General features: G+C 40.8%; 1 protein-coding gene and 1 long non-coding RNA gene across 3 annotated transcripts in view; one reads left to right on the top strand and one right to left on the bottom strand.

The window, feature by feature from the left end:
* The window catches only part of marchf9 (E3 ubiquitin-protein ligase MARCHF9), a 47,004-nt gene extending 35,478 nt beyond the window's left edge, over positions 1-11,526 (top strand). The window contains exons 3-4 of the mRNA XM_048618817.1: positions 7,069-7,261; positions 10,776-11,526. Coding sequence (XP_048474774.1) covers positions 7,069-7,261; positions 10,776-11,098 — 516 coding nt within the window. The 3' untranslated portion in view covers positions 11,099-11,526. The remainder of the gene's footprint in view (positions 1-7,068; positions 7,262-10,775) is intronic.
* Positions 9,368-20,441, bottom strand: LOC125487405. Of its 2 annotated transcripts, XR_007265877.1 has the most exons (3): positions 20,199-20,441; positions 14,730-14,882; positions 9,368-9,935 (listed from the first exon to the last, which is right to left on the bottom strand). It is a non-coding gene; the product is annotated as an uncharacterized LOC125487405 (long non-coding RNA). The 2 variants fall into 2 exon arrangements; XR_007265878.1 differs by lacking the exon at positions 9,368-9,935 and having other exon boundaries at positions 14,399-14,882.
* Between the last annotated feature and the right edge of the window lie 2,221 nt (positions 20,442-22,662).

Here is a 22,662-nt window from a genome sequence, read left to right on the forward strand (position 1 = left end):
TTCGTAATATTCCGGACTAAATCCGTCAGCTCTTGAAAGGTTTTAGTATCTGCTGCCTCAGGGAAAGTTAGACTCCTAATAACCAAAAAAGCTGCAGGACCTGAAGCTGTCAGGAGAATTACTCGTTGGGGGCAGATGAAAGCAATGTCATTTGCCGAGAAAAAAAATAAAACATTCTTTCCACATACTGGACCCAGTCTTTGGCGGCAGGATCAATCAAATCAAGCTTCCCAAAGAATGGCATGATGACAGCAATATTTACCCAAACTCAAAGACAATTGTTGTGAGCAAATTTCTTCAGGAGAGTACTTTTTCTCTCGTTGCCACTGAAATAATTCCACAGAGGCTGGTATCCCGTCACCAAGTCACCCTTCATTTACACGTGCATAGTACTTGACACTGGTCCAGCTTCCTCAGAGCCAGCTCTCAGAGTGAACAGAACCCCTGATACTCTTGTTTATATCTGTCAGCCAGGGCTCCCTCATTGGGGGCTGATTGGACCAGGTTAACGGCCCCTATCAGGGAGGTCATATTCTATGAGGTCCACCTAGCTGACCTCATTACATTCACTACAGTCCATATGGTTCAAAGCTGTACTGGATTGCACAGCTAATGGTCTGAATTACAAACTTGCCAATAAGGGGAATTGATGTTTTGGGGATGTTGCTTAAAATCACAACCAAGCCCATTGTATGCTGACTGCCCATTCACCTCTTCGGCATGGCTGTAGAAAACCAGACAGTTATTTGCGCACAGGCACTGGGTCTTGTGTGCATTGCACAATATAATTGGTTTGGTGGAGGCGCAGGTGGAAATGTAATAAAAATGTGCTTAAAGGGGCAGTGTCTGCATCAAAAAAGTGCTTGGCAACTGTTTCTCATTTGCTAATTTAAAAACTACAAGGTTATTTTGAAATTTGACTTTGTTATAATGCAAAACTAGTCTCTGGAAGCAGCTCTCTTTGCAAGCAAGGAAGAAACTGAGCACCCCAAACCCCACACCCACACCCCACCACCACCACCATTACCACCACCACCATGCTCCACCCTTCCCAGCATATTTTCCTGAGTTCAGTGCCCTCTCTAAACATTGAACCACGTGGTTGTAATGAATGATAAATCTGATTTTGTGCACAGGGAAGGTTGAAATATGAACTAGATGTGGTGGCAGGGTGCTGGGGGAGGAGGAGGGACTGGTCTAAAAACTGTGTTGCCTCTGAGTTAATTAGTTTGGCTTACAAGTGAAAGTGTTCCTTAATGTTCACACTCCTCCAGATGGCAGTCTTTAATTACAAAGTACTGGCACATCAAGTGAATTGATGTACTCCCTGCAGCTAGTCTAAGCCAGCTCCCAGGAACGAACCACCCAGAGTGTGTATATTTATCTCTGTCACCCCTCCTCTCCAGTGCAGTGTGTCACATATCCAGCTGTAGGACAGAGGATGAGTCAGAAGATGCACTGTCCTGCCACTGTGACTTGATAGGCCACTGATGAAAGACATGCAAATACCTTGAGGTGAGTTACGTGATGGTAATCTGATTCAGCGGATGAGAAGATGTAAAGCACACGAGTAGCTATTTAATGACAACAGCTCCGATCAGCACCTGTACTTCACTTTGAGATGCTGCAGTGGAAACATGGTGCATCTTTAAATTGGCCTCCCTTTAGCTTTTGATGTGAGCTGTTACTTTAAATATGTGTCAGCTGTGGCTTGGGGGTAGGCCTCTTGCCAAAAGGTCAGGAGTTCAAGTTCCATTCTAGAGACTCAAGCACATGATCCATGCTGATATTCCTGTTGCAGTACTGATGGGGTGTCAGAGGAGCTGTCCTTTCGGATGAGATGTTCAAAAAATCATGGTCATTTTTTGATGATGGATTGGAGAGGTCTCCTTGGTGTCCTGGGTCCTATATTTATTCCTCAACCAACAGCTAAAACAGATGATCTGGCCATTTGTTACAGTGTTGTTTCTGGGATTTTGATGTGTGCAAATTTTGCTGTGGTGTTTCCTTATAGTTTGAAAATACTTTATTGGTTGCTTTGGGATGTTCTACAGTTATGAAAAGCACTATCTAAATGCAAATCTTTTTTTTGTATCCAGGTTAAGCCTGGAAGTACTTGGAATTACAGCAAAGATCTCTGTGCAATTTGTGTGTTAGAGAGCAGGATATCCAAGAAAGCCAATTATATGAAGGAGATCACAGCTGCCTTATTGAGGACTTTCACTGCTGAAAGCATGATAGGGCAATATAATTCTATTCAATTTCTGCAAGCATATAGGATCATTGCCTGTGCCCATTTTGTCTTTCAGGTCCCAGTACAAAATTCTGAACTCAAAACAAATTTGACCTTTGAATGCATAGGTGTTACACGGCCACTAATACTGAAGAATGCCTCCTTCCTTGTGCGCTGTTGATGATGTCTTATTATGGCAATCGCTGTTTAGGGGAAAGAATAGCTTGGGGGCAATGATTCATGACCCTGTTTTGGTGGAAACAGAGTGCAGGTACAATGAGGCTCATTCTATTTTCCAGAATGATTGCATGTCACAATGGTATGTTCCCAACTGGGGAGCACCTTCCTGTGAGGAGTTCATAAATTATTCCCATCTGCTGCATGTCCCGAAGATTCACCGGTGAAAAGCAGGATGGAGGAGTCAGGCTGGAGGAATTCATTGATGATCCAATAATTTACAAACTAAGGCAGTCTGTCAGAACAAGGGCTGATTGAAGGTGGCTTCTGCTGGGAGCTGTTTCTTCCAGGTTTAACCTACATTCTCCAAATGAACTATTTTCCACTTGACCACTTCTGACAATTTCCTGGTCAGTTCCTTTAATCCTATCTTTTACTGCCTATTGTTTTTAATATTGATGCATGACCATTGTTTTGTGTTGGTGGCTTAATAATGTGTGATACCGAACATCATCCAACCTACTGCTTTTCTGAAAGGATTCCTTTATGGAAGGAACAACTGTGCTGGTGGCCTGCTGGGATTCTACTGCCCTGTATCAGGTTGTGCCACACGTGGCAACATCCTTTAACTTGTGTTGGTCACACCTTCTGCTGCAGCAGCAGCCTGCTTCTGCATCCTGGGTTCCTCCATTGTCATAAATGCAAGGATGTATGATGGTCCAGACGTGGGCCTTAAGAGGCACTTACAATGGGCATTCACTCAGACATGTTTCATAGCAGCACTCTGGATGGCAATGCCAATTCCTGCTTCAATCCATCTCCACCTGCTCTCCCAGCCTCCCAAAGCTGGCCATAGGTAACATTTGTAAGTTTGGAGTAAGGACCTCTAGAGCTGCAGCGTGAGAATTTCTAAACAAGTGTTTTTGATCTGCACTATCACTGAGGGCTCTGCAGAAGATTTCACATTAGTTACTAAGTGTTTCAAGGAGGGCTACATGCCAGATAAGTGTGCCAAGGTTGTGAATTTCTGGCTTATTTATGGTCATTCCCAGAACTTTGCACACAGGTGACTAATGTATATGATCCTCCTCAGGCAGAAATCTTTGCTTGTTTGCAAACCCAGTGAGATCTGAATCCCGACATGTTGGAGCAAAGGTGGGAACTATTATAGATATCTTGTCAATAGATGCATGGCCTTGAGCAGGCAAATATAATTTGCTCCTTCTGATCTGTGCACTGTAACTCACTCCAAGATTTATCCTTCATCCAGCACCACTGAAACAAATTAACTGGTCAGTATCAAGTTGTTGTTTGTAGGAGCTTGCTGTGCTCAAACTGGCTGCTATTTATTTCTAAATGAACAACAGTTACTACATTTCAGAATGTACTACATTGGCTGTAAAGCGCTTTGCAATATTCTGAGGTTGTGAAAGACAAATGCAAGCCCTTATTGCTTTTCTCCATGAGGCTGTGCTATAGAATGGCACTGATGGTCCTGTGAGGAGTTGACTTTCTCAGGAGCACTGACTAGCTTGTCATTAATTTCTACTATTCCTGAGAAGACACCCTCAGTGGATCACATTCTTTGACATAATCCAGTGTCACTCAGCAGATGATTGCGTGACTGATCATTACAATACCAACCAAAAGTATGAGGACAGTGAACAGGAAACCTCTCCTAGTTTCCTTAATGCTCTCCCACTTATCAGGGTTTGTCTTTGTGAATGGGGTCAAAGTCTTGAGTTCTTTGAATAGGCAGTGTCATGGTATCCTCCCACTGAATATATTGCTACCTTCTGTAGTGCTGAGATAATATGTCGATGGTGGTGTCTACACAGCTTCAAAGATTGCTCAGAGGCACGCATTTCCCTTCAAGAATTGTTGCTGTGCGTACAATATAGGCATTTAGACTGACTCATCTTCTGTGTGGGAATGTTCATTCATTCAAAGCCTCCATTGCCCTGGTCTACGTCCGTTATATTGATTAACATCTGCTCGCTAAATTATGGCATTTTGTGTCTTTCTTTTGTGCCCAATGGTACTTTTGACTTTGCCTTCGTAGATTTCTTGAGGTCTGATAACTGCACTCTGTTGGGATGCTAAATGTCATGCTGTGCCTGGATTTTCTGCATCACATCTAAATCCTGTGATGGATTGGTCATTAGGCTCATGAATTGATGATGGGACTATTAAATAAGCATTCTTGAGACCCAGATTGTGTGTGTATATGTTGGCTGTAGTACAGCAGGTAGCACTATAATCCAGGCTGACATTCCCAGTGCAGTACTGAGGTGGTGCTGCACTGTCAGAGACACTGCTTTTCAGATAAGGCATTAAACGAAGAACACTGTCTGCCCTCTCGGGTGGTCAGAAAAGATCCTACAGCAATTATTTGAACAGCAGACATAGTTATCCCTCAGACAACATCAGAAGTATAGATTATCTTATCAATATCACCTTGCTTTTTGTGTGGATCTTACTGTGCATAAATTGACTGCCATGTTTCCTATCTTACAACAGTACTTTTTGGCTGTATTCTATAAATGCAAGTCTTCTTTCGAATGACCATGATCTATATACTTTTGACCTTCCCAACTCCTCTGGATTTATCATTTCTCATCTCCTTTCAGCTCCATCAAGGGCAAAGTACTGGCTGCTTCTGCTACTTGCTGTCTCTCCTGTATGAGATGCGTCTGAGAAGAGCAATCCCACCAACAAGCTGCTTTTCTCTCCCTTCCCTCAATCCATGGAGAAATGCTTACTTCGCCTGACCACCTGACTCACTGCTTCCATTGCCCAGTGAAATCGCAATGCAATAGCTGGCTTGCTCTCCCATACACTGTTTTAGTGCATTAGCATTTTTAAAGGTGTTGGTTCTTCTTATTGAACTAGGTGCTTTATTGAAACCCTGCTGTGAAAATACAATAAGCATGGAAAATGTTACTTGAGAAAGTAAAACTCTGGGTCGCATATCATGCCTGTTGCTGCTGAATAAAGTGTAAGCAATGCGCATAATCCCTCAAATCTTGCTCAAATGGTCACTTCAAGGCTATAGCATGATAATATATTGTGCTGCTCCATGGCTCAGTTGGTTGACACTGTTTGATGTGTTACTGAGTCAATCTAAACCAGGCACGTCCCAAGATTAATTCCAGCTGCGTTTTGAAATAGTTGACCCCAGCCATGTTGGACACCATAGACAAGATAGATGTGGTGAGTAGTCTAGGTTCCTGCTCCTCCTACTCACTTTCCATTGGTGTGTGTCTGTGTGTGTGTGTTTAAGAGCAGGATCAAACTTGGGTTATGATTTCCACCACCACTCCTTCCCATCAACACTGTGCAGACTCATGTGAGGAATGGTACTTGAGTGAGATACCAGGGGGCTGCTGGCACCTTGACGCACCCCCTTGAGGATAAGGAATTACAATTATACCATCTGACATAGTTTCTGTAATGTAGGACCAGACAAAACACATGCCTTACACGTTCTGTGTTGCCCTGTTTTAGTGTTGTTTTTCAACACACAGTCTATATTTTCAATATATTTACATCTCTGACATTTGCTACTCATAACTGCCAGGCACTGAGTTTAACATTGGATCACACAAACTTGTACAGCACTTTTTGATTTTCATAACTCAGTTAAGCTCTGAAAGTCCAGTCATACCAGGCAGAATTCTCCTGCACCTAAAAGCCTGTGGCTTAGGAACATGATATTGCACCAACCTTATAGATGAAAATGAGGCAGGGAGTGTCAAGAGAGAGGGGAGAAAAAAGCACAACAAAAAGACAACAAACAATGTCTAATAGTTTGAGGTTAATGGTGACCAGGGACTGAGTTGATGAAGTAGGACCTTTCAGCCAGGGTCAAATTCTGACCTAGCGTGCTGACGGGAATTCTCTGATGTCTGCTGGGTGAAAGGGCTCTATTGTCAAGTGAGTCAGGAAAATGACAATCCAATCACTAGTTCACAGCTTATAACTGTTGATAATCCAGCCCACTATAACCCGGAGACAATAAGGATGGCTGGTATGCGAAATCAAAACGTTGCATTGCTTCCAAGCCCTGCCATACTGGAGCTCGAGTTAAGGCACCTTGTTGGGACAGAGTACAGGGGGCTTTACTCTGTATCTAACCTGTGCTTTATCTGATCTGGAGCTGCTTTGTGCTGTCACAGCTAATCTTAATGCTACTTGATCTGTCATGTCTGAGTGCCTTTGTTCTGATCAGTGCACGGGATGTAAACTAGATCAAAACGGGCCTTAACATCCCTAACCACCATGGCAACTTTAGCCAGCTGATGAGCCAGATCTTCAGGTGACTTCCTGTCTGCTGTTCAGAGACCAATGCTGTCATTATTTCATGCGCTATAGCAATCAAGTCATGTGATACTGGCATAAGGTGCTTGGCTTTAATGTTATTCTCTTTCCCTCTTATGTCTCCAACCCCGGCCCACTCATTCTCTTGTATCACAACCTTTCTCTTTCTCTCCCGCTAATTGTTTGTTCCCTGTTTTATTTCTGTCTCTCCTATTTCTTCATTTCTTTTCTTGTCTTCATTCTGTCATACTCTCGTCTTCAATATTTTTCTCTCTCTCTTCTTCACCTTTCCATGCTTTTCTATTCCATATTCTGCGCCCTTCTCTGTTCCATTTCAGTGGCAGGCAATCTCCCTCACAGTGATTGAAAAGGTGCAGATAGCCGCCATCATCCTTGGCTCCCTCTTCCTAATTGCTAGCATCTCCTGGTTAATTTGGTCCTCCCTCAGTCCGTCGGCTAAGTGGCAGAGACAGGACCTGCTCTTCCAGATCTGTTACGGCATGTATGGCTTCATGGACATCGTCTGTATAGGTAAGCATCTCTGTGTCAAACATCAAACTGTACATCATACTATGGTCAGTGTCCTCTGAACTTTTCTTTCTTGTGACTTCTAAAAGTTCAAATATCCCAAATTGCACCTCTTCCTTCCATACTATGTTGAAATCAGCACCATGGCCTCCTAGTTTAACCTTCCTAGGACCTTAAGGTAGAACGTTTCTGCCTTCCTTCCTCTGACGATTTCCAAACTTTCAGGACAGAGGGTTGATATCACTAAATTTACCTTGGCTTCTTTAGTTGTCAGTTTGGCTCAGTGGGGAAAATGTTTGGCCTCTGAGTCAGAAGGTTGTGGGTTTAAGCCCCACTCTAGGACGTCAGCATGTTATCTATGACTATCTCTATCCAAGCTGAGGGAATGCTGCTCTGTTAGAAGTTCTGCCCTTTAGCTAAGATATTAAACTAGTGGCCTGAGATATTAAAGATCCAATAAGATACTTTTTGAAGAAGAGCAGGCAATTTTTCTGCTGTCCTGGCCAACATTTCTCTCTGAACTGACTCTGGCAAAACCAATTAGCTGGTCATTCATCATACTGCTCTTAGTATTATCTTGCTGTGCGCAAATTGCCTGCTGCATTTGGCTTTATAATATGACTCTACGTTCCAAGCAATTAATTCAGTGAAATGTTTCTGAGAGATATGATAAGGCGCTATAAAATTGCAACTCTTCCGTTTCTCTTCTTCCTTTTTTCAGTCTCGGTATCTGGTACTATTGGTTTTCACCTGAGCATTCTCCATTTTAAAAAAATACAAATTACCTGTCAAAAAGTCATACTTTCCAAGTTTTCCTGAGCATGTGCGAAAAGGACTTAAGGCATCATGGGAATAGAACTTCCTTTCATAATTAATTATTGCCAAAGAGTGGGCCAAAGCTCCCATGTTGCACTTCACCATCTGAGCCAATTTAGTGGCCTAATTTTGTAATCCCATTGATAAATAATAAGACAGATTGCATTTATTTGTTACCATCATTTGCACTCAATCTGTCTGAAAACTGTACTGTCATTTTTATGTCCAATGTGATTTATATGCCAGTCTTTAACAAAAATAATGTTTATGAGCTGTACGATACAAACTGCCAACAACTCATAACGAAAGATTAGTTGGGTTTTCAACCAGGAGATCCAGGTTCATCCCAAGCTTTTTCTCAGTTTGATTGTCTTAGCCTGTGTTGGCTCACGAGAAAGGGGCAATGGTTGGGGAGGGTTTCCTTTCCTCCCCCACTACATCACTGCACTGTACTAGTTGTCAGTTGTTTAGTATTAAATGTCCATTAGGAAAAAGTAGTGATTCAATTACAATGCTGTGGTGGCCTGCTGACCATCATGATGCCAACAGCAGTTCTGATCAAGATTCTTTGCATGTATGACCAGAAGGCCCAGTAAATCAGTGATCCTGTGGAATGACATTGTCACCAAATAAACAGATCACTCGTGGTATTGCTCATAGTAAATCTGAGAAGACATTGTGTCATAATGACAGGTGCATGATACCGTAAAATGTATCATAGAAACACAGACAGTGTCACATTGTGCTCGACGTTTCTGCACAGGGATAAAGGGACTGTCTCGATAGCTTTTCTGTTAGTTTGGTGATGCACTTTTATAAGACTGCAAAGTATATTCAAATCCAGCAATGGAATATTGTAGCTCTGCTTAACAGAATCAATGCAGTCAAAGCCAGGCAGATCAATAGACTGGATGATATTGGCCCATCCTCTGCGAAGCTGTCAGTTCTCTGAGATTCTGCACAAAGCAGAGTAAGAACTGCTGAGCTCCATGGGGACATAAGAGACTAGGTCTTGAGGTTTTGTTTCAGCCTACACATAACAGCAGCAACAACCTGCATTCATGTAGCACCTTTTAATACAGTGAGACTTCCCAAGGTGCTTCACAGTTGTGTGTTATTAGACAATAAAATGACACCAAGTCCACATGAAGTGATTTTAGGACAGGTAACTAAATGTTTGACAAATGAGGTAGGTTTTAAGGAGTGTCTTAAGGGGAGAGGGCAGCAGAGAGATTTTAGGAAGGGAATTCCAGATCAATGAGTAATTCCTCACCATTCTTCACGCCTGTGGAAGACTCTTCTGGATGGTGACAATATCTGGAACTCTGCATCCCACTTTGTCTAGGGCCAAGGTCAATAATTACCTGTTGCAAAGTTGCCAAGTGGCTGCAAATGGTGCACAGTCTAATCTGTTCAAGAATTCCCTTGTTCTCAACCAGGTTGAACCTGTCTTATTAGAGTTTGTTTCTGACCATAGCTTTTCATCCCAAACAATATAGGCAAGACTTCTTTGAAAATAAGTAGGAAGTAGGAGATTTTGGATAACCTGGTGACTGGTAAATGGAGCACTGGGAGCGTGTGCACAAATCAATTATGTGGAATTGTCTGTAAAATTCTCCCAATGGGATCCGTTTTAATGCTTTTAAATTTTCAACAACTCTTGTGTCTAATCGTGAAAGATGACCTTTAGTTTAAATAGTCTGAAGTTAATGTACCGTATCAGCCTGACCTTCTTCATGCAATGTCAATTGGGATTTGTTGTCTTGTACACAGTACTTTAGTTCTGCCTCGAGGCTAATCGGGATATTCTCTATGGAGAAGCAGGTGACTTTTCAGATACTAGTGGAACAACAAAGAACATCTGAAAAAAAAGATAATCAAGGACGTGAAAAGGCCATTCAGTCTATTGAAACTCATCCCTTTAGTACCCAAACTCCCCAGCCTAGTATTTGAGTTGCATTTTAATGCTGTCTAATGTTTCAGCCACTATGCTTATTAAAAGAGCAAATCCCCACATTTCAATAGGTATAGCCATCACCCTTTTTATTTGTAAATACCTCTAAAACATTCACCCTAGTATCTGTTTTGAAATTAATTCTTGAAGTTAAATTTGCATGGAAGGCACTTGCAGTGGTTTTGAATATCTTGAACACCCTTGGGGTTTGCATGCTTTATTGTTTTACATCACCATCCTAAATACAGGTTAGAGACAGCAAGAATTGAAGATGCTGGAGTCAGAGATAACACATTATGGAGCTCTCCCTCATTTTACCTAGAGTCTGCAAAACTTTCAAATCTATGCAAGTCTTTCTGTCCTAATTGTAGCCAAGAGAGGAAGGGCTATCTGAGTTGTCACCTGCACTCCCATAAAAGGCAATATTGCCTTATGGATAAATCATTATCTTATATTCAGCTTATGCTTTGTTTCCTTGGTTTTATTAATCTTAGTAAATCAATAAAGGAAAGAATCTGATGATGCAACTAAATGGAATTATGAATGATTGTGCAGGTCAAGTGTGGCCAGCTGAATGGGAGTTGAACCACAGTGTTGTCTTGGGATGCGTTGGCTGAAGAATGATTTCAAAATGTTTGTGCCTTGTCAAGAGTCTTGGCAGCTCTGAAATATTAATTACTGCTAAATGATGATAACATAATGAATGACATTGTTTTTGAGTTTAAAAATTTGAACACTCTTTTCCAGGCCTCATCATTCATGAGGGATCATCTGTGTACCGAATCTTTAAGCGCTGGCAAGCTGTTAATCAGCAATGGAAGGTACTGAACTATGAAAAATCCAAGGACCTAGGGGAAGCCATTAGTGGGACAAGCAAGACAGGGGGAAGACATTCACGGACGAACCATTCATCAAACAATGACAGGAGTTCCACTCAGCGCACTGGAACCATTTTGAATCATCACTGTGGATATACCATCCTGCACATTCTCAGCTATCTGAGGCCTAACAACACTCAGAACGGTAACAGTTCAAATAGAGAGCTGGTCATGCGAGTTACAACAGTCTGAAATGAAATAAAAAGGACAACTTACTGTTCACAAACTTTACAGACTCTCCACAAAAAAAAACAAGTACCACCACCAGGGTTGTAAAAGGATGTTAACTGAAGTGTCAGAATGAGATCAGTAAGCTTGGTGTGATGGAACGAAAAATAGGCCTGGACACAGGCCCCAACCTCTATGTCTGGAATTTGCCATCTTTGTTTTCTAAACATTTTTTAAAAAAATCTCACTTGAAGAAAGCTTGGAAACCCCAGACCCAGAATTTTATAAAGGGAGAAAAAAGAAACAAACTGAATCAATGAATAATGGAACGCAAAAGAGTTTGTTTAAAAACTGCCCCCCCAGAAACGTGCAATAACGAACATCAGTTCCAATATGCTGTGGGATCTCGGCAATAAGTTATCTATGTATTTCACCTTTTAATTTAATGCATGTCACTGTTTTCTTCTCCTCCCACCTTGAGTTGGGAGAAAAATAATTTATATGCAAATGGTGGTCTGCAAATAAATTTGGTTTTTCAGGTGGGCGTCCTTAGAGTATTCAGCGAATTTTAAATATAGGTTTGTGAGGAATTTCGGGATATAATTTACGTACATTATCCAAATGTGCCACTGCAGAAGTGTATAAATGATCAATTTAGTGTAACCTATCTTGGTTCCACAAAGTGTACATGTCACATTCAAGAATGGCTTCTCTTGATAAGAGTGCATTCTAATATATACAGGGCACTTCTTTAAATATACATGAATACAATCCAGGATGAAGTTCCTATATATATTTGAACAAAAGATCTAATTAGCAAACACTGGAGACCTGTTAAAACGTGCCATGTATTAATATCATACAAGCATAATTCAACCCCTCCACCTAATTTAGGTGAATCCTCTTTTCAGTTTCATTTTATCTATTTAGATAGACTAAAGTTTTCCCTGTTGATTGTGTTGGACAGAGGAGTTGAAAGTGTAACATAGTAAGACCCCAATCTCTCTTGCAGAATGTGATATTATGAGAGTCAGTAAATATTGATGGGCAACTGGGTTTGATTTCATGACTTCTCAATTACCAATAACAACCTCTCATTCTGCGTCTATGCTGTGTGGAGCTGATGGTTGAGGCTTCATACAGTTGACATCTTGAAACTCTCCAGCAGATTGGAGATCTGTACAGCTGGAGAAGTGAGGACTTTGGCCTTTTATTGCCCACAATTTGTCCATTAAGTTGGCAGTGGAGGTTCCCAATGAGCAGCCTGCAATGAATGACCCCTTACCTTAGCTGAAAGAAGTTTAAAACATGGGTATGGTACAGGGTGGCATGGTGTCCAGGCTGTGTGGAAAATATAGATGAAGGTCAGAAGTGAATACGCAGTGCAAAGCTACAGAAGCTGCAAAGGTTTGGCCTTCAAACTAAAAGGATGCCGGTCCTTAATGGAAATTGTGATGCTAGTCACGTTGATTTAAGAAGCCAATCAAGTGAAAATGTGTTGCAATGAATTTTCCAAAAAAAGGAATAAAATATGTTAATAACTGATCAGTCCAGCTACAAACTGATGCACCTCCAAATACAGCAAAACCTAGGCTGTTTGGGCTGATAAGTGGCAGATAACATACACGTCATATAGGTGGCATGCAATAACTATGTCAAACGAAGGAGATCCTAAACATCAGCCCTTAACATTCAGTGGCATTACCATCACTGAATTTTCCCCCCACTATCAACGTCCAGAAGACTATCATTGACTAGAAACTGAACTGGACTAACTATGTAAATACTGTGGCTACAAGAGCAGGTCAGAGGCTAGGAATCCTGCAGCAAATAACTCGCCTCCTGACTCCTCAAAGTCTGTTCTCCATCTACAAGGTACAGGTCAGGAATGTGATGAAATACACTTACCTGGATGAGTGCAGCTTCAACAATACTCAAGAAGCTTGACACTGTCCAAGACAAAGCAGCACATTTAATTGGCAGAAACGTTCACTCCCTTCAGCATGGTTATACAGTGGCACCAGTGTATACCATCTACAAGATGCACTGTAGAAATTCATTAAGGTTTCCTAGACAGCACCTTCTCAGTCCATGACCACTACCATCTAGTAGCAAGGGTGAGATGGTTCTAAATTAGGATGGTGTGCAACTTGTGGGTGGTGGTGTTACCATGCATCTGCTACCTTTCTCCTTTTAAATGGTGGAATTTGTGGGTTAGGAAGGTGCTGTTGAAGGAGATTTTGAGAGTTAAGATAATGCATCTTGTAGATGGTACACACCACTGCCACTGTGTGTCCATGGTGAAATGAGTGAATATTGAAGCTGGTGGATGGGATGCCAACCAAGATGGCCGCTTTATCCTGGATCATGGACAGGTTTTGGGAAGGCAATAGGTGAGTTATCTGCTTTGGATTCCTAGCTTCTGATCTCCTTGCTTCTGACCTGCTCTTGTACCCCAGTATTCATATGGTTAGTCCAGTTCAGTTTCTAGTCAATGGTAATCTATTTATGGGCCTAAGATGTTGATAGGGGATTTAGCAATGGTAATGCCATTAAATGCCAAGGGGTGATGGTTAGATTCTCTCTTTTTAAGAGTTGGTCATTGCCCTGGCACTTGTGTTGCGCGAATATGACTCATATCAATACATCCCCACATATTTGGGAGGAGATGGCCTAGTGGTATTATTGTGAGACTAATAATCCAGTGACACAGGTAACATTTTGAGGACCCAAGTTTGAATGCTGCCATGGCAGTTGGTAAATTTGAATTCAATAAAATTGGAAATTAAGGGTCTAATATTGACCATGAAACTATTTTGGTTGTTGGAAAAATCCATCTGGTTCACTGATGCCCCTTAGGGAAGTAAACTGCCTTCTTTATCTGATCTAGCCTACATGTCTCTCCAGACCCACAGCAATGTGGTTGATTCTTAACTGCTTTCTGGCCAGCAATGCCCATATATTGTGAATGAAGAAAAAAATGCCCAAACCTGGATATTGTCCAGGTGTTGCTTCATTTGGACCTGGACTGCTTCAGTGTCTGAGGAGTCACAAATGGTGCTGAACATCGTCAGTGAACATCCACAATTCTGACCTTATGATGGAAGGAAGATCTGACACTCTGTCAGTTGTCTCTGAATCAAGTCCCAGAGACTTAAACACATAATCCAGTCTGACACTCCAGTGCAGGACTGATGGTGTGTTGTGGTGTGTTGAACTGCGAGAGGTGCCGTTTTTGCATGAGACATTAATCTGAGGCACTGTCAAGAGCATGTAAAAGATCTCATGGTACTATTTCAAAGAACAGCAGGGGAGTTCTCTCAGTGTCCTGCCAATATTTATTCCTCATTCAACATCTGATTCTGATCAGAATCACCTTACAGTTTGTGAGAATTTGCTATGTGCAAATTGGATGCTATGTTTCTGACATTAAAACAGCGATTACACTTCAAAAAGTGCTCCATTGCACTTTGGGACTTCCTGGGCTTATGCAAGTTCTCTTTTTCCTTTACTTTGACAGGTGTCCACCTGTATTTCACTAAACAACTCCTACCATTCATAATCCAGGTGAGAAAGTTCCAATCTATTAAAATGCTCTTCCATATATGCAGGACCTTTCTTTGTAGTTTCTACAGTTGCTATGTGCAATGCCCACCTGAGTTGTACAAGCTAATGAGATTCCAGGTTTCATTTCCAGTCTGTACCGTTCGCTGATCTTAGCTTTGAAGTGTACCAGAGGCTCTATGGTTGAAGTCCCTTGGGTTAGGGAGGAGTATGGAGTCAGCCAGGGTTCTCATTCTCCTGATATCTATTTAGTAAACAAGCACAGAGACAGACATGGATCAAGTCTTTGGAACAAGAACCTTTTATTGAATTATGTATAATATATACAGAACAGGGAGAGTTCCCTGCATGACCATCTTTCAGTAAACCTTCTACACATCATGTAACCTGACATGGTTGCTGGTGATGCCATCAGCTATCCTAGAGTTCTTGTAGTGCAGTGGTAGTGTCCCTACCTCTGAACCAGGAGACAAAGGTTGATGCCCACCTTCTCCAGTGGTGTGTAATAACATTTCTGAACAGGTTGATTCAAAAATATCTGCCATCAGCTATCGTATTGCTGGTGCTTTCTGTAGTACAAGGGAAGTAGCTAACATGCAGACATTGGGTTGATGACATGAGGCTTGGGTGTGCTTTCTTCTCCCTACACAGTCAGAAAGCTGTCAACTTGCATATGAAGAATGGAAATTTTGAATGGTGCAGTAGGCCTGAACCTGGGTAATAATGCCCTTGGCATAGGTTTAACTCTTCAGAAAAATCAGGAGAGATGGAACAGACAAAGGTGGTCAAATATTGGCATTGTCCTGACTCTGCAGAATGTGTTGTCAACCAAGACAATACCAGGTCCTTGACACCAACTTCCTCCAAAATATTATCACCACCTTGTAAAACAGCAGATCACCTCAGTTGTAACAGCATTAATTTAGATTCAGTTGCCCATCAGCGACTAATTAAATCCAAGATGAGATGGTAGTTTCTTTTCAATCAACGGTTTACAGAAATCCAGACACAAGCAAAATGCCTCGAAAAGCCAGCTCAGTCAGGCCATTTTATAATAAGCTGGAATTCCAAAACTATATACTAACGACAACTGGTTTCCTTTTCTCTGAGTAATAAATCTCACTGTCTGATTTTTGGGATGAATTTCTGTTTTTCTTCTACCCTGCACACTCCAGCCTCTCCTGAAAAGCACAGATTTCTGGTTTGATTTCACAGTCACTGACAGTTCTCTGGTACCTTGACCAAGTAATCTTTCTTTATGTGAGAATTTGAACAGCAAGTTCTGGCAGACTGATTCACTAAAGGTTTGGGGGGTTAGGGAGCATAAGAAAGAAGCCCTGACCAGGTCTGGCTCAGAATGCCCTATAGACACATCAATTCATCAGGCAGCTCATGTGGTAGGTTTGTCTGGTACTTGTGTCCCATCAGATGGCAAATATGTCTTCTCTTCAATTTGGGGAAGCAGAAGTGATGAAGGGAAAGCAGTTACCAGCTCACTCCAAAATTTTGACTGTTCTCAAAGCTGTTCTTTCATGTGGCTGCAGTTGATCAGTACACCAGTCACGAGGCCTCAATGGAAGAAATAACTAGCCCAATATTCAAGTCAAGTTCTGGATCCTTTTGGAATCTCTGGTGCTGAAAGTCAAAATTTATATGGGAAGTGGAGCCAGAATGCAGCAGAGAAATCTGCCCCTGTTTCTATTCATTGTCATTCCAAAATCTATAAACCCAGGACCTGTGCCTCAGCTATGTAGCATTGTCTAGTTTCACTACTTGTGCTGTACCCTGTTTGCTAATAAATTTAGCATGTGTGCCCAACTCATTTAATGACCATTTCACATCATGAGCAAGGAGCAGCTTTTCTGTGTAGTAAATGTTTGACTCTCCTGTGTCCAATTATGAATGTACTTGAATCAAAGCTGGGTGATGCAGAATGTCAGGCACTGCCCGTCCATTTAGGCCACTAGATGGGATAGAATTCTCTTTTCAAGTCATTTGAGACCTAAAACACAGTCAAGAGTGGCTTTTATCAGTTGTAATGTCATGTTAAGTGCAAACAAATCAATTCACTTCAGCACATTAATTCTCCAGGGTTATTTAGAGACCCAATAAGAATGATTCATGAGAATAAAAAATATTAGGTGCATCCTGGGCTCTACCTCATGTTTGGAAATGAAACAAAAAGACTAGCATTCATACAATTCCTTTCAAGATTCCAGGACCTCAAAAAACTTTACAGCCAATGAAGTAATTTTCAATTGTCATAATGTTGGAGTCAAGTGTTGTTGAATTAGTGAAGGGGGATGCAACTTCATTCAAGTCTATTACAAGTTAATTCATGGAATAAGCGAAGTTACAGATTGTCACGTTTGAAAATTTCTGGATATAGATCACTGCCAACTTATTTTACCTAAATTGATTGAACAAGCTGGCAGGTGTTATCTTTTTCATTTGGATTACTTTGCATTCGTAGCAAATTATGGCATCTGGTATATGATTTTAAAAAGTACAGTGGATTCTTTTGGTATTGTACAGTAGTAGTTTGAGGACTGGAGCATATGTTTGCTGCTAGCCCTTTAACACCACAGGTCTGAGTAGAAAATCCTGATAGTTGCTACTGCTGAAATCAATCAGAGCACTGTTGTAAACTTGAGGCTTCAGTTCCTTTTTCTATTTAAAAAAAAACATTGCACTTGCAAAAAAATTAATATCTAGAACATGACACTTGTATAGACACACATATGTACACTCATGTGCATATGTACAATATATTGCTTTAAGGATATTTGCCATATCATGGACAACATATCTGCTACTAAGTTGGAGAATAATTTCTTTAAAGCCATAAAGTCTATTTGTTGTTAAGTAAATGGAGCCTCTGGTCATTTAGAGTGCATTCGGTGTAATTGAAGAAAATGTCTGTGGTGAGGTCAGAATTGAATTGATCTCAAGGCTGCCAGTCAGAACTAGGAATAAAATCCCTGTGTATTTCTTTTTGAAATCCAATCACTTAGAGAGAACATGGTGGCTGGCTCCTGTATTCAGGTATTTTGCATGCAAGATGTACTGCTTTTAAACATACTTTAGGCAGATCTCCTAGGATGCTGCTTACAGTGAGCTTCAACAATATAACAACAGTGATGTGATAAGTCTTACAGGAAGTCAGTATGACACTTGCAGGTCAGATGCTCTCACCTCTCGTGGCTTTGTATGTAGGAATTAAAACTGAGTATTAGGGAAGTAGAGTTCTAAGGTGGAAGATAATTGGACCAGGGTGTGTGGAAATTTTTTATATCAAATCTATTTTAAAGTCAAATGTTGTCTTTGTTTTCTTTTAATTTCAATTGATTTTGTTATTTATAGTTCAACAAGGCTCATGACAATTTGGAAAACAGAACTGACAGAACATTGGAAATGCTTTACTGTACTGTACTGCAAAGTGGGGAGACACAAAACTGGGTACTGTGGTGTCACCACTGCCAGGAGGGTATAATTACCATGTGACATGTTTACATACATAAGTTCTATTATGAAGGTGAAGATAGAAATTTATAAATTTCTAAGCTGAAAAGCTGAGAAAGGTCTGACAAAAATATAACAGCAGGAAGTAAAATTTTACAAACAGAAAGTGTATGTAGATGTAAGATTTTTAAAGTATTATGTAAATCCTTTACCCTTTAAATGGATTTATAAAGCTAGAAACAATAATATTTGATAATTCACTGCATTGATTCATCCCAAAACATTAACCTTAAATACCCATAAGAAACGTGCACACTAGTCTCACATGTGATAAATCCATGCATAAATTTTAATAAGGAGGCATGAAGATGGCTTCTCCAAGCCTGATCATGCCACCAGGTCCCAAAGGTAGCAATAGGTCTCTTTCTTTTCAAGTAGAAATATGACATCTCTTTCTACCATTTTGTTATGACCTGGTTCATGCTGGATGCAACAATATCGGATGTTTTATGATCTCCCAGTTATTCAAACCAATTGCCAAACAGAAATGAGAGACCCCATGCCTTTTCAAACCACAGTATTACTTTCAATCATGGCTTGCCTTGACCATAGCTTTGCTGTAAGCAACCTTTGATTCATGCTTTTATATAGCGACATCATTGCCTTTTATATTGCAGCAATCTCCTGCTCTCACACTGCTCCCTGCTGTGATGAAAAGCTTGCATTTTAAAAGCTTATGCATTTCAATGTCAGTGATTCTTTAAGCCCAATATTTCTCCACCTATCTTATTTATTTATATGCTCCTATCTTTACAGCACCAGGTCCTCAGTCCTGAAATTCTTCTTTCTCTAATATTATCTGCATCATTGAGAAAAGAAAGGCTTTGAGAACACAATTTACACCAATTCCATTTATATCACTGTTCTGTTTTTGTTTGAAATAAAAGCAATGCAAAAACATATTGATATTCTTGCTGGGAGTACACAGCGAGGGGCAGGAATCCAATCCAACAATATGTAGAATCTGCATTAATGCCAAGGCACAGGTTCCTGTTTCTGATTTTGCTGACAGGAACCCTGTCCATCATGGCACCTTCCTCAATTATGTTGTTTGATGTTGAGTGACCCTTATTAAATGGGACAGTTGAGAGGTGAGGGGGAGGAGTACGTTGCAACGCTGGCTTTGAAAATCCTTTCACGTTTAAAAAAAACCAGCTAAAGGATTAAAAGTAAGTCTGGGGCTGGGTGGGGAGCTTAATTCCTTTTGAAGTTTCCTTGAACAAGACAGCTCAAATGTAAATGTTTGAACAGTGAAAGATTTAGAGTCCATGGAAATTCAGAAAGACAGTGAACAAAAAGTGGGTGACACCTATGTAAGAAACACCATAAAAAATTTGCAGAGTGGATTAACTTTCAAACATTGAAAGAGCAGTAAGCTTAAATGCGTTTTTCACCTTATTTTTGAATGAGGTGCTTATTAAGTTAAGGCATGGCTCCATGGAGCCAACAGTTCTAACCATAACTTCGTTCAACGTGGAAAGCCAAGAGGAAGACGGCATTGATATAGGAGTAGGAGTAGGCCATCTGGCCCTTTTAGCCAGCTCTACCATTCAACAAGATCATTGCTGATCTTGTATCTAAACTTCACCTTCCTGCACTAACACTATATTCATTAATACCCAAAGATCCATCAATTTCTGTTTTGAATATACTCACGACTGGGCATCCAAAGCTCTTAAATAGAGAATTCCAAAGATAAAGTGAAGAAACTTCTCATCTCGGGTCTTAACTGGCTGATCCCTTATCCTGAGATTATGATCCACAGCTCTAAACTTTCCAGACAAGGGAAACTATTCAGTATAGCAAGCCCTCACTTCAACTGATATGACTTTAAGTGAATCTTGGTTGCCTGTAGGAATCCAGAGCCAGAATTAGGTTTCTTCAGACATTTCTTGCCTGGAAAAACCAACGTACAAGTTGAAATAGTGTCCCATACAGGTACAACACTATGCATTCCTAGCTGAAATAAATTGCAAAACAAAATAGATCACTGAATAAAACAGAAATACTGTATAATTTTAAATTAGACAATCCTCACCAGTATGTCTTAAGTAGCTCCTCTGACTCAGGGTTGACTTGTTTTCACTGTGGCTTGATGGGTTCTGAGAAGATTGGTAAGTCCAGTGTGCAATCTCCAGACTGCTGCAAGTGGACAGATGTTGCATGGAAAGTCAGTTAGATGAGTTGGCGTAGTTTTCCCATTTCCTTGCCAGTTTGAGCGTGTTGCGGAGTAGATTTGTAGCTCGGGTTGTGGGTGTTGAGGTTGGTTGGCTCGCCGAGCTGGTTTGTTGTTCCGCAGATGTTTCATTACCGTGCTTGGTAACATCCTCAGTGCAGCCTCTGATGAAGCGTTGGTGTGTTTTCCCGCCTGGCTTTTAAACTCTGGGGTCCGTTGCGATGGATTGCCTCACTTCCGGGTTTCCTCCGTAGTGGAATGAGTTGCTTGGAGGTTTCTTTGCACTCTTTCCACCAATTCGCCTGTTATCTCACTGGCTGTAAAATGACTCCTGTGCCTCACCTACACCAGACAAGGCAGGCAGACTCCTGTACAGTATTTTTCACCCAAAAAGCCCAGAGACAAGGAAAGCAATTTTACTTGTGTGCGGTAAAAGTAAAACACAATCAAAATCAACTTAAGTGAAGAGTAAATCAAGTCAGGCTTTTTGCTTGCAAAAAACTCTTAAAAATGAAGTTGCCTTGATTACCATGTACATGAAACCAAATTAAGCCATGGGGCCCAACAGCTCCTGATGACACCATTTGCATGGTAACTCACATGATACATGGCTCACGATGACATGTGCACAACCAGGAAGCACTGAATCCTCATGTGTAACACAGATTAAAGCACCCACGTGCTGAATTTAAAGGCAAAGATGGCGATTTTGTCTGGGGAGACAGCCTAAAAGGAAAAGAACAGAGGCAAAAAAAACATTCAACAGGACGACTTAAAATGCGGACCTTCACAGGAGCAATTAGCAAATGGAATAAAAAGATATTAGGACAAGCGACTAAACAGTTGGTATAAGACAAAGATTTTAAAAAGAATCTTAAAAGGGGAAAAACAAGGTAGAGCGTGTAAATTATTGTCTGATCTATACTTGTATAAAACGTCTTGGGACATTTTATCACATTTAAGCTGCTACATCAAGACAAGTTGTTGTTCCTTGTGTTTAGTGGTGATTTTAACACAAAACCACATGGGCTCTAAAGATTTCCATCTGATTTGAGTGATGTCTCACTGCACTGGGTGCAGGCACTCTCATTAAATCAGATGGAATAAAATTCTCCTTTTTGAATTGAGATCAACTTTGTTACAGATCAGTATGAGCAGCCTTGGTGCATTTGGGGTCTCTAATTGCATTGATCATTGTGTTTAAAATAGAGCAAAAATCACAATCCACTCTGGGCATCATGCAAAAAAAATTATTCGAGACTTTGCAACACTGTGTGTAACTGCATTAGTTATTAATTATGGGATTGCTCCTGATGTTCTCCCCAAACTATAAGATAGTAATTACCTGATTCAACCACCAAGATCAGGTGACATTACAAAATCCCTCAGAGATCTTCATTCAGAAGATTTCACAAGCTCTTCTTACAATCAAAAACATTATCCTCATTCTGCCATCTCTCACTTGCTGCTTGTGGTAAATGCCATGCTATCTCAAATGAAATATGTATCCCAAAAGTACAGGTCTTTTTTTATTTCTTGCAGGCGTTTTCCAATTATAACATGTGTGGGACAGAGATAAACGGGTAGCACTCAAATCTATGACCTTCTGACTCACAGGCACAACTTCCACATCAGAAACTTCAGCATCTAATTTAGGCTGATCCTGCAGTGCAGTACTGAGGGAATATTGCACTGTCTGAGCTGCCATCTTTCTGATGAGATGTGAACTGAGTACCTGTCTACCTTTTCAGGGGAATGTAAAACTTCCGAAATTATTGAAAGAACCGAGGAGTTCTACTGGCCTAATTTTTACGCCCTAACATCACAAAAATAGATTAACTGGTCAATATCTCATTGCTTTTTAAGGGAGCTTACTTTTTTGCAATTTGGCTGCCATGTTACCTACATTACAAGAACCTATGTTTATAACAAAACATCACAAGGCATTTTACAAGAGAAATTAAAGCAACATTTGACACCATGCCATATAAACAGATATTAGAGTAAATGACCAAAGGCTTGGTCAAAGAGAGATGTTTTGAGGAGCATTTTAGAGAACAAAAGCAAATTGGAGAGAGTGAGAAGTTTAAGGAGGGAATTCCAGAACTTGGGATCCAGGCAATTAAAGGCTAATGGTGCAGCATTTAAAATCAGAGATGCTCAGCAGGCCAGAGTTAAAGGAGCACAGATATTGAAGGAGATAGTAGGAACTGCCGATGCTGGAGTGTGAGATAACAAGGTGTAGAGCTGGATGAACACAGCAGGCCAGGCAGCATCAGAGGAGCAGGAAAGCTGACGTTTCGGGTCTGGACCCTTCTTCAGAAAA

The sequence above is a fragment of the Rhincodon typus genome, chromosome 41 (assembly GCF_021869965.1).
Source record: "Rhincodon typus isolate 14 chromosome 41, sRhiTyp1.1, whole genome shotgun sequence".
NCBI lineage: Eukaryota > Metazoa > Chordata > Chondrichthyes > Orectolobiformes > Rhincodontidae > Rhincodon > Rhincodon typus.